Source organism: Helicoverpa armigera, chromosome 4, assembly GCF_030705265.1.
Source record: "Helicoverpa armigera isolate CAAS_96S chromosome 4, ASM3070526v1, whole genome shotgun sequence".
NCBI lineage: Eukaryota > Metazoa > Arthropoda > Insecta > Lepidoptera > Noctuidae > Helicoverpa > Helicoverpa armigera.
In genome coordinates, this window is record NC_087123.1 from 891,344 (window position 1) to 913,484 (window position 22,141).

Genomic DNA, 22,141 nt, shown 5'->3' on the forward strand with positions numbered 1-22,141 from the left:
CTCGTATCTACCATAAACTACCTTTAGATTCGAAATAAAAACAAAAAACTTTATTAAGCAATACTATGCGTAAAAAAAGAAAACTTTGATTTTCAGTATCTCATTATACCTACCTCGGAATAAGGATTTTATTAAGTTTTATTGTTCCCCTTTAAAATCCACCCGGAGTCAGATAGGAGGTATTGCTTGCTTGCAGTCGATATGTACCTGGTCACCCATCCACGGACAGATCATGCCAACCTTATGATCATTCTAGTCGTAGGGCTGTTACTTAGCCACGAGCTCCCAATGTCAGATCATACCCCTATTTTGCTTAGATACTTTGGAGGTTAACACAACACCAACACACGATTAACACAAGACTTCACAGGTGCGTAGTAAAAATTAATTGTCTTGACCCACATCTTGACACGGCAGTCTCACGTTGCGTTACACGATTATGTCATCCATCCCCGTCATCCCCTTGTCATTGATACCTTCGCCACGTTGATCCCTCACTCCGCACTATATATCATTTCTTTGGTCTTCATTATCTGGTACATTGTGGTGAGGCGTCACTTGTTTTCCAAGTTAGTTCGAACAACGGTCTCAATTGGATTAAATGTATTTTTTATTAATGTGTTTTGTGTGTGTAGTTTAGGAGTTTGTTTTACAAACATTAAAGTTAACTTGAAAATAATACAATATGATTTTTTTGCATCGGAACTACTTAATATAAAGTAGGTACCTACCTACTAAAAATATAGTAACGTTAAAGGCAATTACAGCATTTTTATCCGAAGTACAGTAACTTTTAACTAGGCCTACTTGGCACAGTACTTAAATACTATGAAAACCATAACGTACGTAGATTGTAAGCCACAAATTGAAACATTCAAATGTTGAAAACTACTAAAATGTTGCGGTTACAAACTTGGCATCAGAAATTGTTGTTCAAAACAATTTCCACTCGTTCTGTTGCCTCCTATTTAATAGACGTTAAACTATACATATACCTGGGTATATACAAACCTATTTGAATATGAAAAAGAGTACATTTGAGAATCTCCTCTTTTTTTGAAGTCATTTAATAATTAGGTGGATACGGTCCACAAAAACTCATAAGCGTTTTATTTCAAACTTAGTATTTTCAACAGATTTTTTCAACGTCTGAAAACTTATGCAACACAAGAAGTAAACGGAACAAAATCGTAAATGCTGATAATATTTGAAATCAAACACGATTTCTATTTTTATGAGCAATTTTTATTTTATTATTTTTCTGTGTGTTTTATAGCAGTAACAGCTGTGTTCCTATTAGTTATTTATGAAATACATTCCCTTGCAATAGCTCGTAATAGAATCGAAAATCCACCAAATAAGAATACGCCATTTTCTCTTCAAGTAGATACCTTAAATCGGGGACACTCCCGCCTGACAACCACTAAGCTCATTTTTTTTAAAGAAAATGTTTTTTTTTAATTACGTACCTACCTAGAGATCTTTCCTATCATTTGCAATCTATACAAAGTATTATAAAGAGGAAAATGTATGCAAGATTATAGGTGACGAATAAACTCAAAAACGACTGAACGAATTAAAAAAAAACAAGAACGCTATCCCTTCTCAACTCCCGGCTATATTTTATCCTGGCACGGGAAGTAGGTTTCTTCGAGATGCGAGTGAAACCGCGAAACACAACAAGTACTGAATATACGGAGAAGGAGTCGAGACAGCAACAAAATATTTACCCTTCATAAATTCATATTGCCCCGGTTCTGAAGTGTCCAATTATAAGATGCTAATAAGCAATGCATTTTATTAGCCTTGGAAGACCTCGATGTACTTCTTTCAGGACGGAAATAATAACATTCTTAGTAAGTAAAATTTTCTTTGGGCCTTCTACTGGTACCTTCATTACGCTATTGCATTGGTACCGACTTGTACCTATTGGTACCTAGATTTAAAATTTCTGTCACGTACGGCTGACGATTGGCCCATTCAATAAGGTTCCTTAGAATTTATTTAGCAGTTCCTTTGCGTTTTTCGATAAAATCCTTACTTGAAAATGTATAAATGCAAAAGTAGCTCTGTCTATCTGTTTCCGAAGGCCAAAGGTCATGTCTGATAATTCTCTCAAAGCCAAATAATCTTAAGCCGATTAATAGGATTTTAGTCTTATGAAAAAGTTGGGACAAATTAATTATACTGCCTTAATTAATTTGAAGGAGATTCATATCACGTTGAGTCTCATAAACGTAGCTTGTTTTGAGTTTATATTTTTTCATGAAATTCTTGAAAATTAAAATAATTGAAAACAATGACTGAAAACAATGAAACTTGAAAACAAAATAATTTAATCACTACTTAAGGCTTTAAGTACTAATTAGTTAAAACAATGATTAGAAGATGATTTGTTGATTTTTATAAGTAAGGCTGTAAATATTTATCTAAATATGTTTGTCTAAATCAAAATAGATATTTTTAAAATTAACTTCTCAAATACGAAAATAATTTAACAACCTTACATCGAACTGAAGTCACTTAAACAATTTAACAACGTGAACATATGTAGTTTTAACCATAAAACCAAATTGTTGTTGTTACCGTACTAAAAATGAACGCACTTAGTACTGCGTTGTACGCCTCTTACACTGATAAATTGCGTTTAAAATATAAACTCGACAAGTTAAAATATCCTGCAAATATTTTACTGAAAAAATATCCCTTATAAAAACTTTAGTTTCCAAATAATCTTCCACCACAAGAAACGTCAAACCAGCAATCTCCGATACAAAAACAACATCCGAATCCCAAATCCAGGATCGGAAATAAACATTTAAACCGAACTGCGCACAACATCCGAAAAACTTCTAAAAATATCCCGAAACGTCACCAAAAAAATGCAATAAAAAAGCAACCCTATTTTGTATATCAAAAGGTTGAAAGTAAAAGTGACATACCTGGACCCCCTTTTCCTCGGTATCAGACATGAGTAGTGTGTTGAAAAGACTTGTGTACGTACGTCCAGTGACCGGGAGAGCCGGGAATGCAATGAAGGAACCGCGGCTTGGTAGGGAAGCCGTACGGTAGGTGTGACGAACAGTGGGACTTATAAACGTTTGTAGGATGCCTATAAAATTGAATGATTCGTCTAATTTTATAGATTAGTTTTATTATAGAGGGATGGTAGTATTATTTTATAAACCTGATAGAATAAAACAAAATAATTGTTTCTTGTTTATTAGGATCTGAGCAATAGTGTAACGAGGATTGACTTTCTTGAAAGTGTAGTAGTATTTTGTGGTGATAGATAAAAATTACAGTAATGCGTCCTACACTGAAATGAATATAACCACTACTAAATTAAAGTAGTGTAAGTATCTAGTACAGTTGAGCAGTTTTACGACATTCTGCTAGTCAAGATTTTTTGATAATATTGTTAGGCAGTTACCCATAAAATTTAAATACTAAACAAAAACTCCTAAACAGGAAACAATTCCATAAACCTTAAACCAAACGTGGATGGCGATTTTCATTTTCACACCTCTAATGTCGTAGTACAAAAACGCCAAACAACTCCGTCACACCACTCCAGCGTTCAAATGTTTCAGTGCACGCCGTCCTTAGAGATTGTTTAGCAAACTCTATCACAGAGTGGAAAACTCGATATACATACACAAACATGTAAAATGTACGCACACGATATTTTTCATCTGGTTACCATGGAGATCAATGATCCGTGCAAATAAGATTATTATCAACTGAAGGTTTTTCTTTGTGTATCCTACTGATATTTTTTGTGTATTTTTTCGGTCAAAATATTTACGTCTATAAGAATTTCAGAAGAGGTAAAGATGTTGTTTTGTGATGGATGTTTTTTTACTGCTGAAGGGTACCGGTTATTAGTTTACAAATACACAATGTTGTTGATTCTTTATTATTCTCGTATCCAATAGCAATTCAAAATGGAAGACCCCTTGAAGATTGAAGATGACTGAATAAAGAAAAATAAAACGATTGACAAATGACAGACAAATCTAAATGGACATACATTATATTATGTAGAATTAACTCCTCCCTTGTTTTGGGAAGTCGGTTAAAAAACAGAACCGATGACTTCATAATATAACGCTAACAAGATCCAAGTCTCTGATGGTTTAAGCCAATCTGCAGTATATTCAACTTTCGGCGTCGTGTGACCAGTCACGTATACAACAATAAACAAAATTATTCAATCCACTAAGCTTCCTTAGGAAAATAAGGAAGTATCTACTTTCCCATTACAGAAAAGACGTGCTGACCTAATGAGAAAAGCGCTTACCTCTCAAGTATGAGTGTGATTCGATTCCAGGTCAGACAAGGAACAATTCAACTTTTCCATGTCTGTATGTGTTTTCTAAGTAGGTATATTGGACAACAATGAAAGATTCAATGTGAAGGAAAACATCTCGAGGAAACCTGGACTACAATGTCTGAAATCACCAACCCGCATTGAGCAAGCGTGGTGATTAACGCTCAATCCTACAATGAGAAGAGGCCTGTGCCCAACTGCAGCAGGACGATAAAAAGGCTGATGATAAAATTTTATTTTTGATAAATTTCAATAAACATAGGTTCATTTGATTCTTCATGCATACCTACTAATAATACCCCTGACTGCCCCGACCTTTGAGAAAGTAAAAAGAAAAAATACTAGCTATGGATGTTAAAAATACATCCCTGCGTGCTGATAGTCACGTAGAGTGTAGACTCAACGAGGTGAGATGTTATCGAGAATAACATTGTCTAGTGCAGGTATATTATGAGAATGTAGTTAATTTTCACGATTTGAAAGATAGAACTTATCAATTTCTATGTTTTCAATGAAGATGAAATTATTGTTTTAGGATTGCAATCTGACTGTCCATGAATAGCAAAAGTATTAGCTTTGTTAATAAGTCCGCAAGACATCTATGTGACCATTTTTTTTTTTCATGAAATAACTGCTACTTAACTAAAGTTAATATCTACTGAAACCACAACTGAAACTGTAGAACGTCTCACTTTGAGCAAACAAAAACAGTACGCAGTTGTAAAATTCGCACCCGTGGCTAATATGTGGATGACCGAAACGACGAAATATGTATTGGCTATAAAATATTTATGGTAATCTGTTATCTTCAGCTTTCCAGACTGGAAAAGGGCTACAGTTTGTTTACCATGAAACCGATCAAACAATAATGCTAATAATAGCAACTACCCAAGATCAATGAACATCAAACTAAGACTAATTGGATCAGGTCCCGCCTTGCCAAATGTACGAATTCAGTCCAATTACGTTTGAATACAAACTTGTAACTTACTGTGCGTCCTATGTGCTACGAGCTACTTTGGATACCAACGCAAAGCAGTAACGTAAGTTTGATGCGAAAACAAAAGACATCCGAAATTCTTGAAGTGGCCTACGTGACCAAAGGGAGATAAGGGACAATATGGCGACCAGTCCCGAAGTATATCTTTGAAATTGCTTCGGATCTCTTCGCGTTCGCATTGATTCGCCCACTTAGGACGGACCCTTAGCAGCACAAATTACGTTACTTCGAAGTTTAGCATCAAAGTCTACTACTGCACAAATTGATTACCAATTAATTGTAGCGGTTCGGGAATACTTCGAGAGAATGACAGAAGATAAATGTTACTTTAGTGCGAAGTCATCAAAAAGTAGTCATTCATCTTCTTAGATTTAATAGTGCTTTGTAAATAAAAACAATCATAATTTACATTGGAACACTAAAAAATAAATCCTTCAAGATACATTATGAAGACCTCCAGTGGCAAGATAGTGCCTACGATTTAAAGGCGAAGATCATTGAGTACCATTTCTCGTAAGGTTTCTTCATTTTAACGTCAATAACTAGGTTTAAGAATGGTTACGTATGTACCAAAATGAAAAACAAATTATAATCAGTGGCATTACTCAAGCCGAGCCATGAAAATGTACGCTACAATCCCGTAACTAAACATTGTAAGAACACTTCGTCACAGTGCAACTTCTAGTTTGTCCAATTGCGCTAAATTATTGCCCTCGAGTGGGAGGAGCTATTTTTGATGCAGTTAGTATATAGCAGTACCTATATTAATATAGACTTCGATGTTATGAATGAAGGATTCCGTTTTTTTTGGGCTATTTGGCATATCTATGTATAGGAGGGAAAAGGCTCGCTAACAACTTGATTAAGTAAGTATGTACCTTAAAGTCTAAACGAGTCACGACCCTCTACGGCCATGATCGAGTCAGTCATACAAGAACTATGAACGAATTTTATACAGTAAATGCAGTTAGCGAATCTTCACTTATGAAAATCTGGAATTGGAGTTGGCCTTATTTGGTAAAAATAGGCAGGCAGAAGTTTTTTAATTTGTTCCCATATTTCTCTAAAAATAGTCATTTATTTTCATCCTATCATCCAACTCAGTCTACCTTCTACGAAACTGCACACACAAAACAATACCTAGACAGTCTTCCAATTGTCTGTAATTAGGTCGTCTCGTAATTACAGCACATCCTTCTAAGAACCGAGGAAAATGTCCGGATAAGGGTGACCATGTTTTATGTATTCCGTGTAGGATGTTCATTTGGTATGCGCTTACGGAGTGGGAGTCGGTTGGGGAGTAATTTATGTTCGGGAGTTTCTGCGGTTAAGGGTAAAAGTGTGGGGAAATTTTGTTTCGGAGTTTTATGTGGTTTGTGGTTGTTTTATTATGTAATTGTTTTTTGGTGTAAGTATTTTTCATTGGATTGTGTTTATGACGATGTTTTATTCAGTTCTTGTTATTGTAAATGCATTTTAGATAACAGATCTGGGTTGCCATAGGTTTTTGAGATTTATTCTCGTAAATATGATTTGCACCTTTAAAAGGGCCTGAGTAGTAAGTCTGTTTTTAATAAAATATCTAGCTTTCTGAAATAAAGAAAGCATATCAGTTTACAAGGACTCCAAACCTACCATTCCAACTTTTGATTTTAAAACTCTTTCATAGCTCAGAACTCGCGTACAAACCAATACAGGAATACATAAATTCAAACATAACACACATTTTGTTTACATTAGACATGAATAACAAAATAGCATCTACTTACTAACAATAACTTTTCACCTATAAGCGTTTGCAGCGCCATCTACGTTAGCTTTGCGGTAACATTTGGAACTTTTCAGCGCGTTCGCTTCAGTGGTTCAGGGGCCTGGAGTTTCAGTTTCAGCGGGTGTTTTAGTGTTGGTTGTAGCCGCTTAGAAGCGCTGCGAGCGCTTTATTGTGAAAAGTACTTAATACTGAATGCATTTACAGAATTTATACGTCAACTATTGTACCTATACTTTTCATTTCGTTACATTTTAACGAATATTTTTTCTGAAAGACAAAATGAAATTTAGCCATTTGGTATACTTAATGTATTGAAAGTGAAGTATTTACGTTTGTTAATTTTAAAAACGTAACCTCCAGGGCACACAGACTTTTGAACCGGTTTCGGAATGGAGTTCCATAGGGAACACGGGTCATGAAGATGGTAGTTAAATATAAGATAGCTACGACTTGACCGGAGTCACGAAGCCTCGTGATCTGAGATTTATTCCGACCTTCATGCAGCTCCTGAACAATAAAAAGTTTATTACAATCCAGTGCGGTTGATTGACAATTGCATCACGTGCAGCGGCTCACAAGAACACTTCCTATTTAACTACGATAGGCGATTAACTGATTACAAAGATCAGCGATTTGAAAAGACGGCCTATATAGTGCCACTGCTGTTTTTGTTCAGTTGACAGCTGTCAGTTTTCAAGGGAAAATACCGACAGCACTGTCAACTGCACCAGAAAAGGGTCAGACCATATAAGTCAGCTTCGTTTCGTAACCCCTGTGGTGATGGGGCAGCTAAGTAAACAGACTTTTTCTTTGAAAGGGGGAAGCGGGTTTATTATTTTAATGTAAAAAAGCTTTTAATAAATATTGCATTCAATTTTTGTAGAAGTCTATTTAATAAACCTAAAATGCCTCACTGGCTTTAACAGAAATGGCAAAAAAATAGCTTTCCATCCTCCCGAATGTCTAGAACGCTCCAGAGCAGAAAGTAACAAATGAACTAAATTGAGGTTCTTTTCATACTCTTTGTGAGCATCAACAAGTTGATTACATCAGCGAGGGGCTCGTCCGTCTGTCTATTCTTAGGTCTGGAGACACCAGTAATTGGAAGATGTAAGCCACTGGGCTATTTCCATTGTGCAATGCTGCCCACGCAATAATGCGATGGGTGTGACTGCAAGACACGTGAGGTCTTAAGTATATGAAGGTAGGATCTTAAGTGTTGCTATGTCAGACACACCCCCTAAAATTAATAGGAAAAGCTTTTTGTGTGTTCTCGAAGAAACTAATTTCCGATTCCGAATGTAGCCTGTGACACGAAATTAAATAACACGGCTTTCTATCGGTAAATTATTTTGCAAAATAGGTTCAGTAGATCCAGACGTCGCGTCGGGCCCACAAACTATACCTTGTATTAAATTAGTATATACCTATGAATGTAGATTGTAAGATATTCAAGACTGACTGATATTCATAGCACATGATCAGCAATATAAAAAAAATATAAGACATGATTTTAAAGAAAATAGTATTATCCAAAATAAGACCACCCAGGAAATCGACCTTTCACAAAGTGGAATAAATAAAGACGCCATTAAAGAAACGTGAGCATCATGCCAATCGGGCCACAGACGAAACAACTCCCATAATCCATTAGCCATAATTCCTGAACGAAAACAATGTGCTTCGTATCATCAATCAGTCAAAAACGAGACAAGTAATTATCTCCGTTAAACCAAAAATAACAGAAAAATAAAAACCAATAAATCTCCGTTAAACCAAAAATACGAGAAAATAAAAATCTCGTTCTACAATGCTATAGCAGAAGTATTTTTACAACTGTAACGACAAGTTGAGGCTAAAAATAACTAAATCGTTTGTCGTCTGCAATTATTCTATTGGATGCGCGAGCGCAATTGGTTAAGGCGGTTTTACATGCCGAGGAGAAAGGAATATTAAAATAATACCTTTGTATTGTCTGGAGTCAAACAATAAGTACAGATCAATTTTTAAAGTTATTTTGAGTTTCCTGCACGCATAAGATGTCACACTGCGTGTTTCGGCATAGGTTGGAGAGTATAACCGCCTTGTCCTGTCAGAGACCTTCAATATTGATCGAGAGCGTAGAGCGGACTGCCAAAGTTGCGAATTCTCTGACTTGTCATCGTGGTAATCGGTTTCACGGCATACGAGTATGCCGCTACTCACGGGGAGGGCCCGAGCATGGGTGACGCTCTATGAGACGGCTTGCTACAATAAGAAGAAGAAGAAGAACGTAACGTTCCTCGAATAATCTAGTTAATAAAAATTTAATATTCGGTCTTCGAAGTTGTTCGGAAATATGTATACCTTGGGCAGACATTGCAGTTAGGTAGAAACAACTTTGAGGACGAGGTGAATAGGAGAATTCAGTTGGGTTGGGCTGCATTTGGGAAGCTACGTCGAGTCCTAACATCGTCGATCCCACAGTGCCTAAAGACAAAAGTCTTCAATCAGTGCGTCCTACCTGTCATGACTTACGGAGCCGAAACGTGGACACTGTCGGTACGGCTGGTTCACAAGTTTAAAGTCGCTCAGCGGGCTATGGAAAGGGCTATGCTCGGCGTTTCTCTGAGGGATCGCATCAGAAATGAGGTAATCCGTCAGAGAACCAAGGTCATCGACATAGCCCACCGAATCAGCAAGCTGAAGTGGCAGTGGGCTGGCCATATTAGCCGAAGAACCGATAACCGTTGGGGTAAACGCGTTCTAGAGTGGAGACCACGCCTCGGCAAACGTAGTGTAGGACGTCCTCAGGCACGGTGGAGTGATGACTTGCGCAAGGCGGCTGGCAGGAGCTGGATGCGAGAAGCCGAAAATCGATCTCAGTGGCGTGCACTTGGAGAGGCCTATGTCCAGCAGTGGACTGCTATAGGCTGATGATGATGATGATTCGGTCTTTTATGAAAACATACAAATGTACTAGGTATATTACTGATACATACCTACCCACGAAAAAGACAACAGCTTCGGCATGTAAGCCGATGTTAAAAGTCATCTCGACTTGTGAACGGTAAAAATATCTTTGAATGCTCTGATATTTTCAATGTATATTAGTGCGATTTAAAAATACATGTTTATTTTTATATGGGCATTTAATCTGGGATTGAAATGTGCTCAACTTCAGCTGATATTGAACTCATGGTGTTGATACACGTGCTTTCATGTACGTAAGTGGGACGATTGATTATTTTATTTTACTACTCATTGCTGAAAAGAGATTGTGCTTTTAGTTTTCTACATGTTTGGAGTAAAAAGTGGGTGGAGGGGTGAAATTCAGAACTGAGCAGTACGTGTACTAAAAGTTCATTAACATTACTGAACATTAACTGTGAAGATAGGAAACAATAATTGTGAAACAGGAAGATATAGAAGAAAAACTGATAGGTAAAGCTTAAGTGCACCTGTTGTGTTGTGTGCACCGACAAATAAACGTCAGTTTTTCTTAAAACCACCAATTGCTATGAATTTCTAAAACACATTAAAAGCAAACAAATTAAACAGTTATTGTGAGAAAAATTAACATCTATGTTGTCGATGAACTCGGGCCTTATTCTGTCTTTAACCACATAAAACCTATTCCAATCCACCAATAAAATCATTAGATATTAAGCCAATTGAATCGTATTAACTACTAAAATACATCGATGTTTCACCACATCTATCGTCACCCGTCGGTTCACATCAAAGACTATATCTTTCGCACATGCGGTATGTACAAATGGTTCAAATTAACTAGATTACCACATACTAGAGTTCAGTGTGATACGATCTTATGTTACCTATGACTGTGCGGGTTCGAACTTGGTATGTAACAATGTGATAGTACCATACGTATAGAGACTATCCGAGAGTACTTTAGACATATTGAAAACCGACAGTAATCTGTATAATGAGGAAAAAAAATTAGAAAATCTAAGAGGTTTTCAAAGGCAGGACTCCATTAGGACTAGGAACTATCTGCGTACAGTATTTATAAATTGTTTCTTTAGGGCAATACTTTAGTTAGAATTATTGAAAGTGTATTTTTCTTTATATGCCCTTGACAAAATACACTTCAGAAAGACAATACATTTTTCATATTTTTCAATCAGTTTATTAGCATACAATAATTTCGAAAGCGGTTTCAATTTTATGCACTGTACGTATGTTTTACGTGGGTATATTATTCATCTAATAAAAGTAGGTTCCGGAACTAGTTTGTGGTCAGCTCCAGGGGTCATAAATCGTAAATATAAACATTTTACACATCGAAAGCTCGTAAAACATTACCCACCCAAAACAAAAATGTGAAAGGCTGCCAAGTTCGATAATATGGAAATCCTTCGCCTATAAAAGAAGTGAGATCTGAATAAGTACCAAGTTCCATACACATACCTCAGTTAAAAATAGTTACTTTTTAATGATGTTACTTGGCAAGTTTTCACACACCTTCTTATAAACCTACTAAACGCAATGAATCAAGTATTTAATTTTCTATTAAAACTTGCCAAGTAACATTATTAAAAAGTAACTATTTTTAACTGAGGTATGTGTATGGAACTTGGTACTTATTCAGATCTCACTTCTTTTATAGGCGAAGGATTTCCATATTATCGAACTTGGCAGCCTTTCACATTTTTGTTTTGGGTGGGATTTCATTTATTTTTGTAAGGTTGTTTATTTTATTTTTTTCTTATGATTAAGTTAGTTAAGGAAATGTCTCATTTATACTATCTTTCAGATTTTTGAATATGCACTATGCTTCTCACGAAGAAAATGAACTAGATTAACTAAATGGACTAGATTTACCAACTGACTGACATGACATGTTATCATATATTATGTTCGTGGATCAAAGTTACGCATTCGTTATTTTCGAAAGTGACTCACACTTGGCCGTTTTCAGATTTTTACTTTACTTTGACTTAATACAAACCTTTGTAACGAATTTCAGATCGGTACGACCATTCGAAGATATATTATATAAATATAGATTTTAGTTCGTTTTAGTTCCTTAGGGGTATAAATTTACACCTTCATTATTTTGAAACCGACTCACACTTGGCCATTTTCAGATTTTTCCCTTTACTTTGACATAAAGAACTACCTCCATGCCAAATTTCAAGTCAATACGACCATTGGAAGTGGTCTAGGTTTTTGATGAGTGAGTCAGTCAGTGAGTGTATAGTAAAAATAGCGATTTTCTGACGTCAATATCTCAAGACCTACAATAGGTACATTAATGAAATTTTGTATTTTAGATAAGTGAGGGGGTCTCAACAGATACTAGAAATTTGATATGCGTAAATAAAATAGATTTTGAGTTATAGGGGGGTCGAATTTGGCCCGAAATGGTTCGTGTAATATAACCCACGGCCGGTGTGTCGCTTTTTTTGCTCGAACTTGGCGGACACACTGCCGTGTGTCTAGATTCATTAAAACTTCAGATTAATTTTATAGGTACATTATTAATTAGGCCAAGTAATCGTCACAAATTACTTGAAAAAATAGTTTCATGATGAAAATAGAACATTATAAAATAGTGTCATAATATACTTAGTGATTTTTTATCAACAGACTGTTTTCCCGCGTCACGCAGTAACTACTGCTCGTACCGGGATAAAAAAAACCTATGTTACTTGAAAATAACTTTCCAACAGAGGAGAATTTTTCAAATCGGTTCAGTAGTTTCAGAGCCTTTCCAGTACAAACAAAAAAAAATGTTTCTTCATTATAATATTAGAATAGATGATGAAGATTTTTATAAATAGGTACTCGCGAATTTCTCGTTCTTTCCTGTTTTCCTTAAACTGGAAATAGAATTAGAAACTGAAAAAAACGTCAAATAAAAGCCGTAACTACCCAAATAGAACTGAATTGGCATAAATTACCTGAAAACTCAATCTTCATCCGAACATTTTTTGAGAGACGTCCTAATTTGACCTCTCTGAAACAAAATTGACCTTACTCCGATCTAACTTCAATAAACTAATATATAAACTCTACATAAAACTGCTACGAAATAAAGAAAATGTTATACGTAAAAGAAAAGTGAAATATCTACCTATACGCAAAACATCTTTGGCAGTCGTTACGGGTAGTCAGAAGCCAGTAAGTCTGACAACCAGTCTTACATAGGGGTTGCCCAGGTAACTGGGTTGAGAACGTCAGATAGGGCAGTCGTTCCGTGTAAAACAGTGGTACCTTACTACTCAGCTGCATCCGGTTAAACTGGAAGCCGATCCCTACATAGTTGGGAAAAAGTGAGGCAGATGATGTAAGATGGGTTTATATCTAAAAGAAAAGTCGAATTATCTGTATGTACTAAAACAAGAGCAATGTCCTTGAAAATGCGTGCGTACGAGTAACGTAAACAGTACGTTAGATTGTTTGTTTTCACTATAAACGCATGTAACTCGATGTCTGTGGTTAACATGGGACCTATGCGTGCTTTTATCTACCTATGTATGTATGTTTTCACACTTTATATAGATAAAAGCAGATTTTTGTAGACACGACCTTTTGCATTAACGAAATTCGTCAAATAATATCTGTTGGCATTGTCAATGTAAACTAGAGACTGGCCCAACTACGCACGGATAAGTATATCAAAAATTATGTACCTAATAAAGGCACATACCTGCCTCATAAATCACTCTATCCATAGATGAGAACGACACGAAAATCCGTTCAATGGTTTTAGAGTTCATCGCAAACTTCTGAAATCAAGGAAATATTTGGATGCTACTCTAAAGACAGTTAAGGTTACCTGCGTTTCTTCTGGATGCTTAAAAAATCCTAAGTAGTTTGTGAATAAAACCTTAGGAAAAAGCTTTTCAAACTTTGCAAAAATCCTGAAACAAACGTTTCAGTAAACAATGTAATTATCGCGAAGAGTTATAAAATCTATTCGACAGTTGTAACAACAAGCTGCACAAACAAACAATAGAGTCGCACAGCAATAAAGTCGCGGTATTTATTACTGTGCACACGTATGCCAGACAAATAAACAAACCATGTTGGTGTGTTATAAACTTCGAGTACGGAGAAATTTTAATGTATAGCAATGTAATTTTATCTGAAAATGTATGACAATGAAAATAGTTTTTCTTTTGTTGATAAAAATTCCGTTAAATAATTTCGCATATTTCCAAAGGATGGGTGCGATTACAAGATTAGCCCATTGTCATAGCCATGAAACTGTCTATCTGCCTCAATGTTGGAGCATCTCAATCGTTTTAGGAACTCTACCGTGAAGTCACAACAAACAGGCACAATCACTTCCCCAGTTATAAAACAAAGATATTTTCTACAACAACAGTGAAAAAATCGTAACATAGTATTTCTATAAATTCCGTTAGTACAACCTACATGGTATCAAAGGTCGATTTCGGCTACGGCGGCGACTGTTCTCATATAAGGAGATCATTCAGCTGCGCAGGACATATTATAGTGCACAAGCATTTGCGCAGACACAAGTGCACTTACTATTCCTATACTGTCACTACCCCGATTGGACAGTAATAGAAGAGAGACCACAGCACAGTTTAGAAGCAGTTTACAAAATGAAACAGTTTAACTTACAAAGTACTTCCGTATACCTAGTAGAAGATAGAACGCAATGTAAATAATTCTATTATAGTGTGTAATAATGTGTGTCATCGTAGTAGATAAACAAAACACTATATCGTTATTAGTGTACATTCTAATAATATCAACTGCAGAAAATGCATTGATCGCAATACATTACTTAGGGTTGCATCTGTACCCGCCAATGGCCAAACCTTAAGATTTAACAAAGAGCTTTAAATGGCAGCTGCTAAGATCAATAGCTTGATAAACTCAAGACTTTGCTTGCTTGAAAAAAAACTCGAGAACTACTGCGCAGCACTTTAAAATCCTCCCATTTATAGAGCAAGACTATTATCTACATTTCATCAGAATGCACGGAATATTTTAAATGGGGTGGATGAAGTGCCGGTGGACACGAGTGTTATTATAATAATTTTGATCACTAACTATGGACCTACTGAATGGACATAAAAGGCCTAGAATATTTTGACTTATACTTACGCACTTCCAGGCACATGTAAAATATAGCTTGCTTGCTATATTAAAGACTGGCTCAATTTGGCAAAAAGACAAAAATACATTGTACATTATCAAAAATACAATAAAGGTATGCTAATCCAATAAGCTTATTAGCATTCCATCTTACAAAGAAATACAGGCCAAGGATAAAACGCAGTACACATTAATACACTGCCAACCCTATGCCACGTGATCTTGTCAACGTTACACCTCCTTGCCAAATAATGTGACCAGTCTAGCCTACACATAGCGAGCATAAAATAGGGAACAGAATATCTAGTGTAAACAACTCATTGCTTGTAGAGTTTATTGTGCAGTGTGATGTCAAAAAGTGTTCTGCGAAATTGTTAGGTGGCTGAATCAATTTCAGAGACATTTTGACATCCTCTTTCTTACCTATCACGATTGTGCACAAAGGTGAAGAAGTGGCCAACAATTTCTAACGTGCTTACGGAAGCACAGAGGAATTCCTTTACACATAGGCGGTCACCCATCTGCATCACCCACGACAGCGCCAAACACAGCTTTACCTTACCGATGCTTGATTCGGTCGATCAAGCGACAAAGCGGTTACTTAGCTTAAAAATAAAATGGAACTTGTTTTTTAGTTTTAATTATGAGCGAAAAGAAGAAAGAATTATAGTGATATACATAACAATAAAGCGGAAGAGTTGGATTTAACGCGCGTATCTCTGGAACGACATGTCAAATTTGAAAATTATTTCAATGTTAAACAGCCCATATATCAAGGAAAGCTATAGAATCCTTTTTATCTAGTTGTCCGATGCGGGTTAAACTGCTCACGAAAGCTACCAAAACCATAAAGGTATGAAGCATACCTTCTGCCACAATCTACCTACACTGACCAGTTAGTCTAGTCTAGACAATGATTTAGTACTTATTTATACGCGCATAAACCACGACTAGACGTTTATAGTCTCTCCTGAGTTATGGCTTCTGATTGTTGACTGCTTTTGAGCTGGTTTGGCGCATTTTTATTTAGGGTGTTTGAGGAAAACTGCGCTAAGCGTCGTGTTTTTGTTTTTCTTTTCTTGTAAAAAATGGTGACGCTTTTCAGCAGAAAAGGGTTGTAGGAAAAAAACGAAAAGGGACAGTAAAATCTTATAAGTATTGTTTGTAAAAATGGTACTCAGACTTTTAATTATTGAGCATTTTGTAATATAGACACGTTTAAAGACAAAAATACAACCAGGTAATCCTTCCTACTTATACCTATTATAAAGCGTGGTATGTGGTACGTCTATGGATGTTTGTCCTCTTTTACGCAAAGTAAAGCAACTGGATGTATTTTGATAAATCATTGCAATAATAATAGCTTCTGTAACAGGATTAGGAGTACCCCTGAAAAGCGGCTAAAACCACGAGGAATACCTCCTTATTAATTTACAACAAGAACATCATTTCTCTCAGGCGTCCAGCCGCGACAAGCCGCTTCGCTTCACTCACAAACAAAAATACAACATACATAATAATATGAAAATAAATGATTATTTTCAGTAACGCTACAATTAGTTAGTCTAATGCTACGGATGTGAGACCGCCGTTTACGAGCCGCCGGTAATCGCAACCGTTTGGCACCAAACCATTTTACACTTTGTTTTATTGTAATTAATTATATTCGCGTACTTAAGACACAATGGTTGGAGAAAAGCATAAATTATTCTGGAACATAAATGTTAGTATGTCAGTCTCGGATCGTTATATGTAACGAAGTAGTTTACGCTTTCGTCAAACAGAATATACTCAAAGGAAGATCTCCTTTGCTATTTGTCATTGGGAAAGTTTGCCCCGGAGATAGGTGCCTTACGCCAACGAGGCAGGGACATAAATGTAGGTATTTTTTATTAAAACAGATTTAACTTATCTAAACGCGTATAAAGCTGATGAATGTAGAACGGAACTGCTACCCCTTTTTAAAGGTGAAAGACATAGGCTACTTTTTATCAGGGTAGGTGAAGTAGTTAGTGGCTAGTGTAACCATAATCTGAAAAAACGATGCCTCAATCTAAATCTAACACCAATTGAAAATCCACGTAACCGCATCAAAATAACTCCGCGTCCCTTGTCACACACTTATAACCCGCTATTATCGTGACCACGTCAGTTCAGAGAATAGAACAGTAACGTCTGTCAATCGTCGCTTAGCTAATAGAAAAACATTTTCTCTTACAAACAAACGTCTGACGATTCTCACTGCGAAATGGTTTAAATGACAGACACGTTTTAATGATCTTGTTCTTTCACGTGCTTTCAGTTTGGAGGCGATTATTTGTGAGATTGACGGATTCACAAGTAAAAGTGAAGTTCTTTTGAGTCTAAAAGTTTAAAGTAAAATGTTTTTGTAACGTATAAATAGGTACCATTCAAATATTCAGTGGGTATGCAACAAAACGGTCAAAGTTATATTAATTTAGTTGTTAGTTGTATTAAGTTATATTATTATTTAGAAAAAATATCTTAAGCTTTTTAAAAATAAAAGTCTTAAGCTACTTTCAGCTGAATCTGAAGAAATGATGGTTGTAATGACAGTAACGTAATAATCAATAGGTTTTTCAAGATGTACAGAATTTCTAGGGTCAGAAATCAATACAAATACATAGCATTTATCGTAGTAAACGTCGACATGTAAGTATGTACCTAAATTAGTGGAAATTATTTTCGTGTCGTATTTATATATGACGATAAATTATATCCGACTGGTCGGATGTTAGCATTGACGACTACACTTCCCTTGCGTCACGACGTTTCTACAATATTTCTTATTCTTTCTATTATTTTAATTCAATTCTAATTTCATAAAAAAAATATATTTTGGATTTAGTCAGTTCTTTTTGTTACTTGCCTTTACCAAAAATAAATCTGAGTAATACCTAGGTACTGCAGGTTTTTGAAAACAAAATCAATATTCGACAAAAACTTCTTTTGATGTCAGAAATGATGTCTCATCTTCCTAAGTTTATCATTTGCATCCGAACTTAAAATCATTCATCTCACAAACGTATTATTTCCCGTTTCAATTTAAAACAAAAGTTTCGTTTGTTGTATTTTTTATTTCAAGCTTTGATTAAAAGCATGCTGTTTGTGTAGGTACGTCATACAAAATTGATATGAATCCGGTTTTTCTTTAAACAATGCATAAAAATACACAAGGTAAACTTGTGTAGGTCACCACTAAAATAGTAGGTAATCATATACTGAAAATATGATGGAGGAAAACTCACTGAAATCAATAGGATGAGCTTCGTATTTCAAATAAGCAATTTTATATTCACCAACGCAGTAAAAAATCTTTCAGTCACAAATGGACCTTTACTCTGGAAAGGGTATAATTATATTTAACCGAGTGCACGAAGTAGATCCCACGGAAAGCCCACGCGCGCACCTTAGAAAAGTATAATTGAAGCCGACATAATAAAATAGGCGCCCATAAGATTTATAACACACTTAAAGAAAACCCTACAAACACATAATCCATTTAAAACGAAAACAAAAGACCGCACAAATTCCCTAACAATAATGTTTACAAGAAAGGCTATGACGTCACACAAGGCCCTGGTGTTGCCAGCAGTCTAAATGTGTCGCGACAATGAGAATATTGTTCTACAAATTATTTATTTGAACTTTTACAGCTCTGGCAATGGGTCCGCTTTAAAAATACGCGGGAACTATTATTAGGTCGTAATTTGAAGTACTTACAACGATCGGTTTCATCTCAGTGTGCCGTTTTCTTTGGCATCAAATGTGTTTATTGACAGACAGTTTACGGTGTATTATATTAGATAATGTGTGAAGATTTATTTTTTTATTTTGTAAGGTCTAGTTCAAGTTCATAGTCTTAGCGGGCAACACAGATTTCCGGATGTTTATGTAAACAATTGATGATTGATGCTGATATTAAATATCGATTTTATAGTGTCGTAAATCAATGATGCTTCTTTTGGAGCACACATCTGAAATAGGTTTTCAGCTAAAAAACAAAATAAAGTAAGTAAGAAAAGGAAAAGGTCGTAAACGACATAAAATAGCATATAGGTACTTAAGTAAGGAGCATACAAATTACAATAAAACCTTCATGGATAACAAGACTATAGGTTCCTACTAATAGAACCATTATGTAAAATGCTGCTATTGTTTAGTCTGGCCACTATTTGGGTTAAACACCATTATAACCGGAACGTCACATATCGATCAATTCGATATCGAGTAAGATTTGAATAACAATCACTGAAAGTGATGTTTGTCTGGAGTTTTTAATTGTATTTGGTTTATGTCTAGGTTTTTAAGAAGGCACTTTTATTCGCTGACAGAGTGACAAGTGGTTAATTGATTGTTTAGTCTCTTCTGCGTGAACATCTTAATGAAATGTTTTTATCCGTCTATCATACTAATAGCCAACATTTTTTTCAGTTGTCTTGTAGATACACTATACAAAATATTTATATGATATAATACATTACTAAACCGTTATCATTAAAAAAACTGTAAAGCATGTTTATGCGAATCATAACCAAGAACTTAATTGTACCGTACTTCAGAAGTTACTTTCTTATGGTTTTAAGGAATCATTTAAAGGAGGTGCTCCTTCATTCCTATAGAAAATAGTTTTACAACGAAACAGCAAGCGTGTTTGTGACACAAACGACAAAGAATACAACAATTAATTTTAAAGAACAAAAATTAACAAACCAATTAAGAAACTCAAGTACCATTTAAAGAAAGAAGAAAATAACAAAACAGACAAAAACAACGTAAGCGACAATTAGCCACAAACACTCATATTAAGGGTGCTAAACTATACCTGATTACAGTCTTTTCTCGGGCAGGGTACCAAATGGTAAATGTGGCTCACCGGCGTCAACGGCGAAGGGATGCTGGCTGAGCGCAGCATGCTCAGCTTGCGCCGCTGTTCGGCCGACAGCGAGGCGCGCCGGCTCCTGGCATAGCCCGACACATCAGCTGAGTCCACGCTCACGCCACGGGTTAGTGACGGACGAAACATTTTTTTAGGCAATTGGTGATTAAGTTATTTAAGATTGTTGGTGATTAATATATTTCAGATTGTTGGTGATTAGCTGCGTGAATAAAATTTTGAGTAACTTTTTTGGTGTGTGTTAGTAACTTCGTGACTTAGTAACATGTTTGTTAATTATAGCATGCTTATGCACCGGTGTTCAGAAGAAAGCGAGGCTCGTCGGCTCCTGGCATAGCCCGACACATCAGCTGAGTCCACGCTCACGCCACGGGTTAGTGACGGACGAAACATTTTTATAGGTAATTGGTGATTAAGTTATTTGATATTGTTGGTGATTCAGTTATTAGGAGATTTTTGGTGATTAGCTGCGTGAACAAATTATTGGTTTTGGGCATGTTTTGGTGTGGGTAGATTTGTCATAGATGTGTTAATTTTGTCATTTAAGTAATGAATACATACTGCCAGGCTGAGCATCGTAGTAGATATAGTAAGCTCCATTTCCACGACGTCGGTTACAACATTATTGATGAATATCGGTGACACATATGTAGTATTATAATCGGTGATATCATAAATTGATGTTAATTGGGGTAGCTTTTTAGAAGCATTTGTTAATAATGATACCGTAACTAATACCTTGCAAAATGCATAAGCCCTGCATAGGGGATTAGGAACCCTACCACCACTAAGCTCATTACATATCTAGGAACAATTAGCATAATAACTTTCCTCTTAGAGTCAGGATTAAAACTGAAACCAGAACACTTTAATTTCTACAAAGCTTATCAAAGCCAAGCTTATTAATTCTGATTGCGGAATTAATTAAATATGGCTTCTCAAATTAGATAGGTCTACACGATTACAAAAGACGCCATTCCACAAGCAGTGTTGTGTAACACAGATAAATTATTACACGAAGGTAAATTAATTTTAGTTGTATTGGAACAGTATACAAACGTGTATTGAGATTCATTTATTCGTGTTATATATGTTTATGTTAGAAGTAATTGGTTATTCAGTGATTTTAGGCAAATGATCACTTCCACGATTAGAATATCTTTGGGGAAACTTTTGATTAAGGTTCTTAGATTGCCCGGGCAAAATCCAGGCATTCACAGGTTCATTCATTCACAAATTACTTGTAGTCTCCGAGTATCTTATTTGTATTTATACTTTAACTAAAACATGAGCAATTTTATGGTGGAGGAATCACTCGAGTTTACGCGGCTATAATAATAATAATTGGTAGTCGATCTAACCGGCTTTGATTTGATTGATCAAAGTACGTACAAAGTATCCAATACGAGATTTTATTGGTCCACGTCCACGTGGGTACACTTTTTCAATCCAAGTTTCTTTTTGAAAATTAATTACAAACGAACTTTCACGCTCATGATTGTTTTGGCCAACCTATCTCAAACTAAGTAGGTATGTACGTATGTATTAGGTAATCATACAGGAGATGCTAGAAGCAAAATCTAGTGTTATTTACAACTGAAACAATACTGAACAACCATAGGAATTTAATTTATTAGAACACCTATTTTCCCATATTTATTATTTAAACACAGAAACGTTTTCAATAATAAAAATATTATTTCCACTGAAAATAATCAGATGAAGGTTGAAAGTGTAATTTCAGAGTGGTGATAAATATGATCGGAGAGGTTTATGAGTATCTCAATGTTCTGAGGTCAGGAAAATATATTATTATGTATTAAGACATTTAATGGTTTATGTCTCATTTCTTGTTTATGAGGTAGGCCCACGAATTAAATCGGCCTCGAAGAAACAGGTGGGTTAAAACTTTCTTTAGAAAAAAGCGAGTTTCAGCTTCAGCTTCAGCTGTCGGTCATATTTTCTGAATGAAAATTTATTTTATGTTACTCTGAGTTATGATAATTTCTGGTGATACATAATAGTAGGTATCATTTC

The 22,141-nt window shown here is 35.6% G+C and overlaps 1 protein-coding gene across 8 annotated transcripts in view; it reads right to left on the bottom strand.

Moving 5' to 3' along the window:
• The window catches only part of LOC110370446 (uncharacterized protein ZK1073.1), a 48,717-nt gene that overhangs the window by 21,895 nt on the left and 4,681 nt on the right, over positions 1 to 22,141 (bottom strand). For 2 of the 8 annotated variants that reach the window (XM_049846847.2, XM_049846846.2), the window contains exon 2: positions 20,084 to 20,168. The exons of 2 other annotated variants lie outside the window; for them this stretch is intronic. In XM_049846847.2, the coding sequence (XP_049702804.1) occupies positions 20,084 to 20,168 (85 nt within the window). Of the gene's footprint in view, positions 1 to 2,942; positions 3,061 to 20,032; positions 20,307 to 22,141 lie in introns of those variants that run through there. 4 more of the 8 variants (XM_021326251.3, XM_021326250.3, XM_021326245.3 and 1 more) reach the window with 3 other exon arrangements.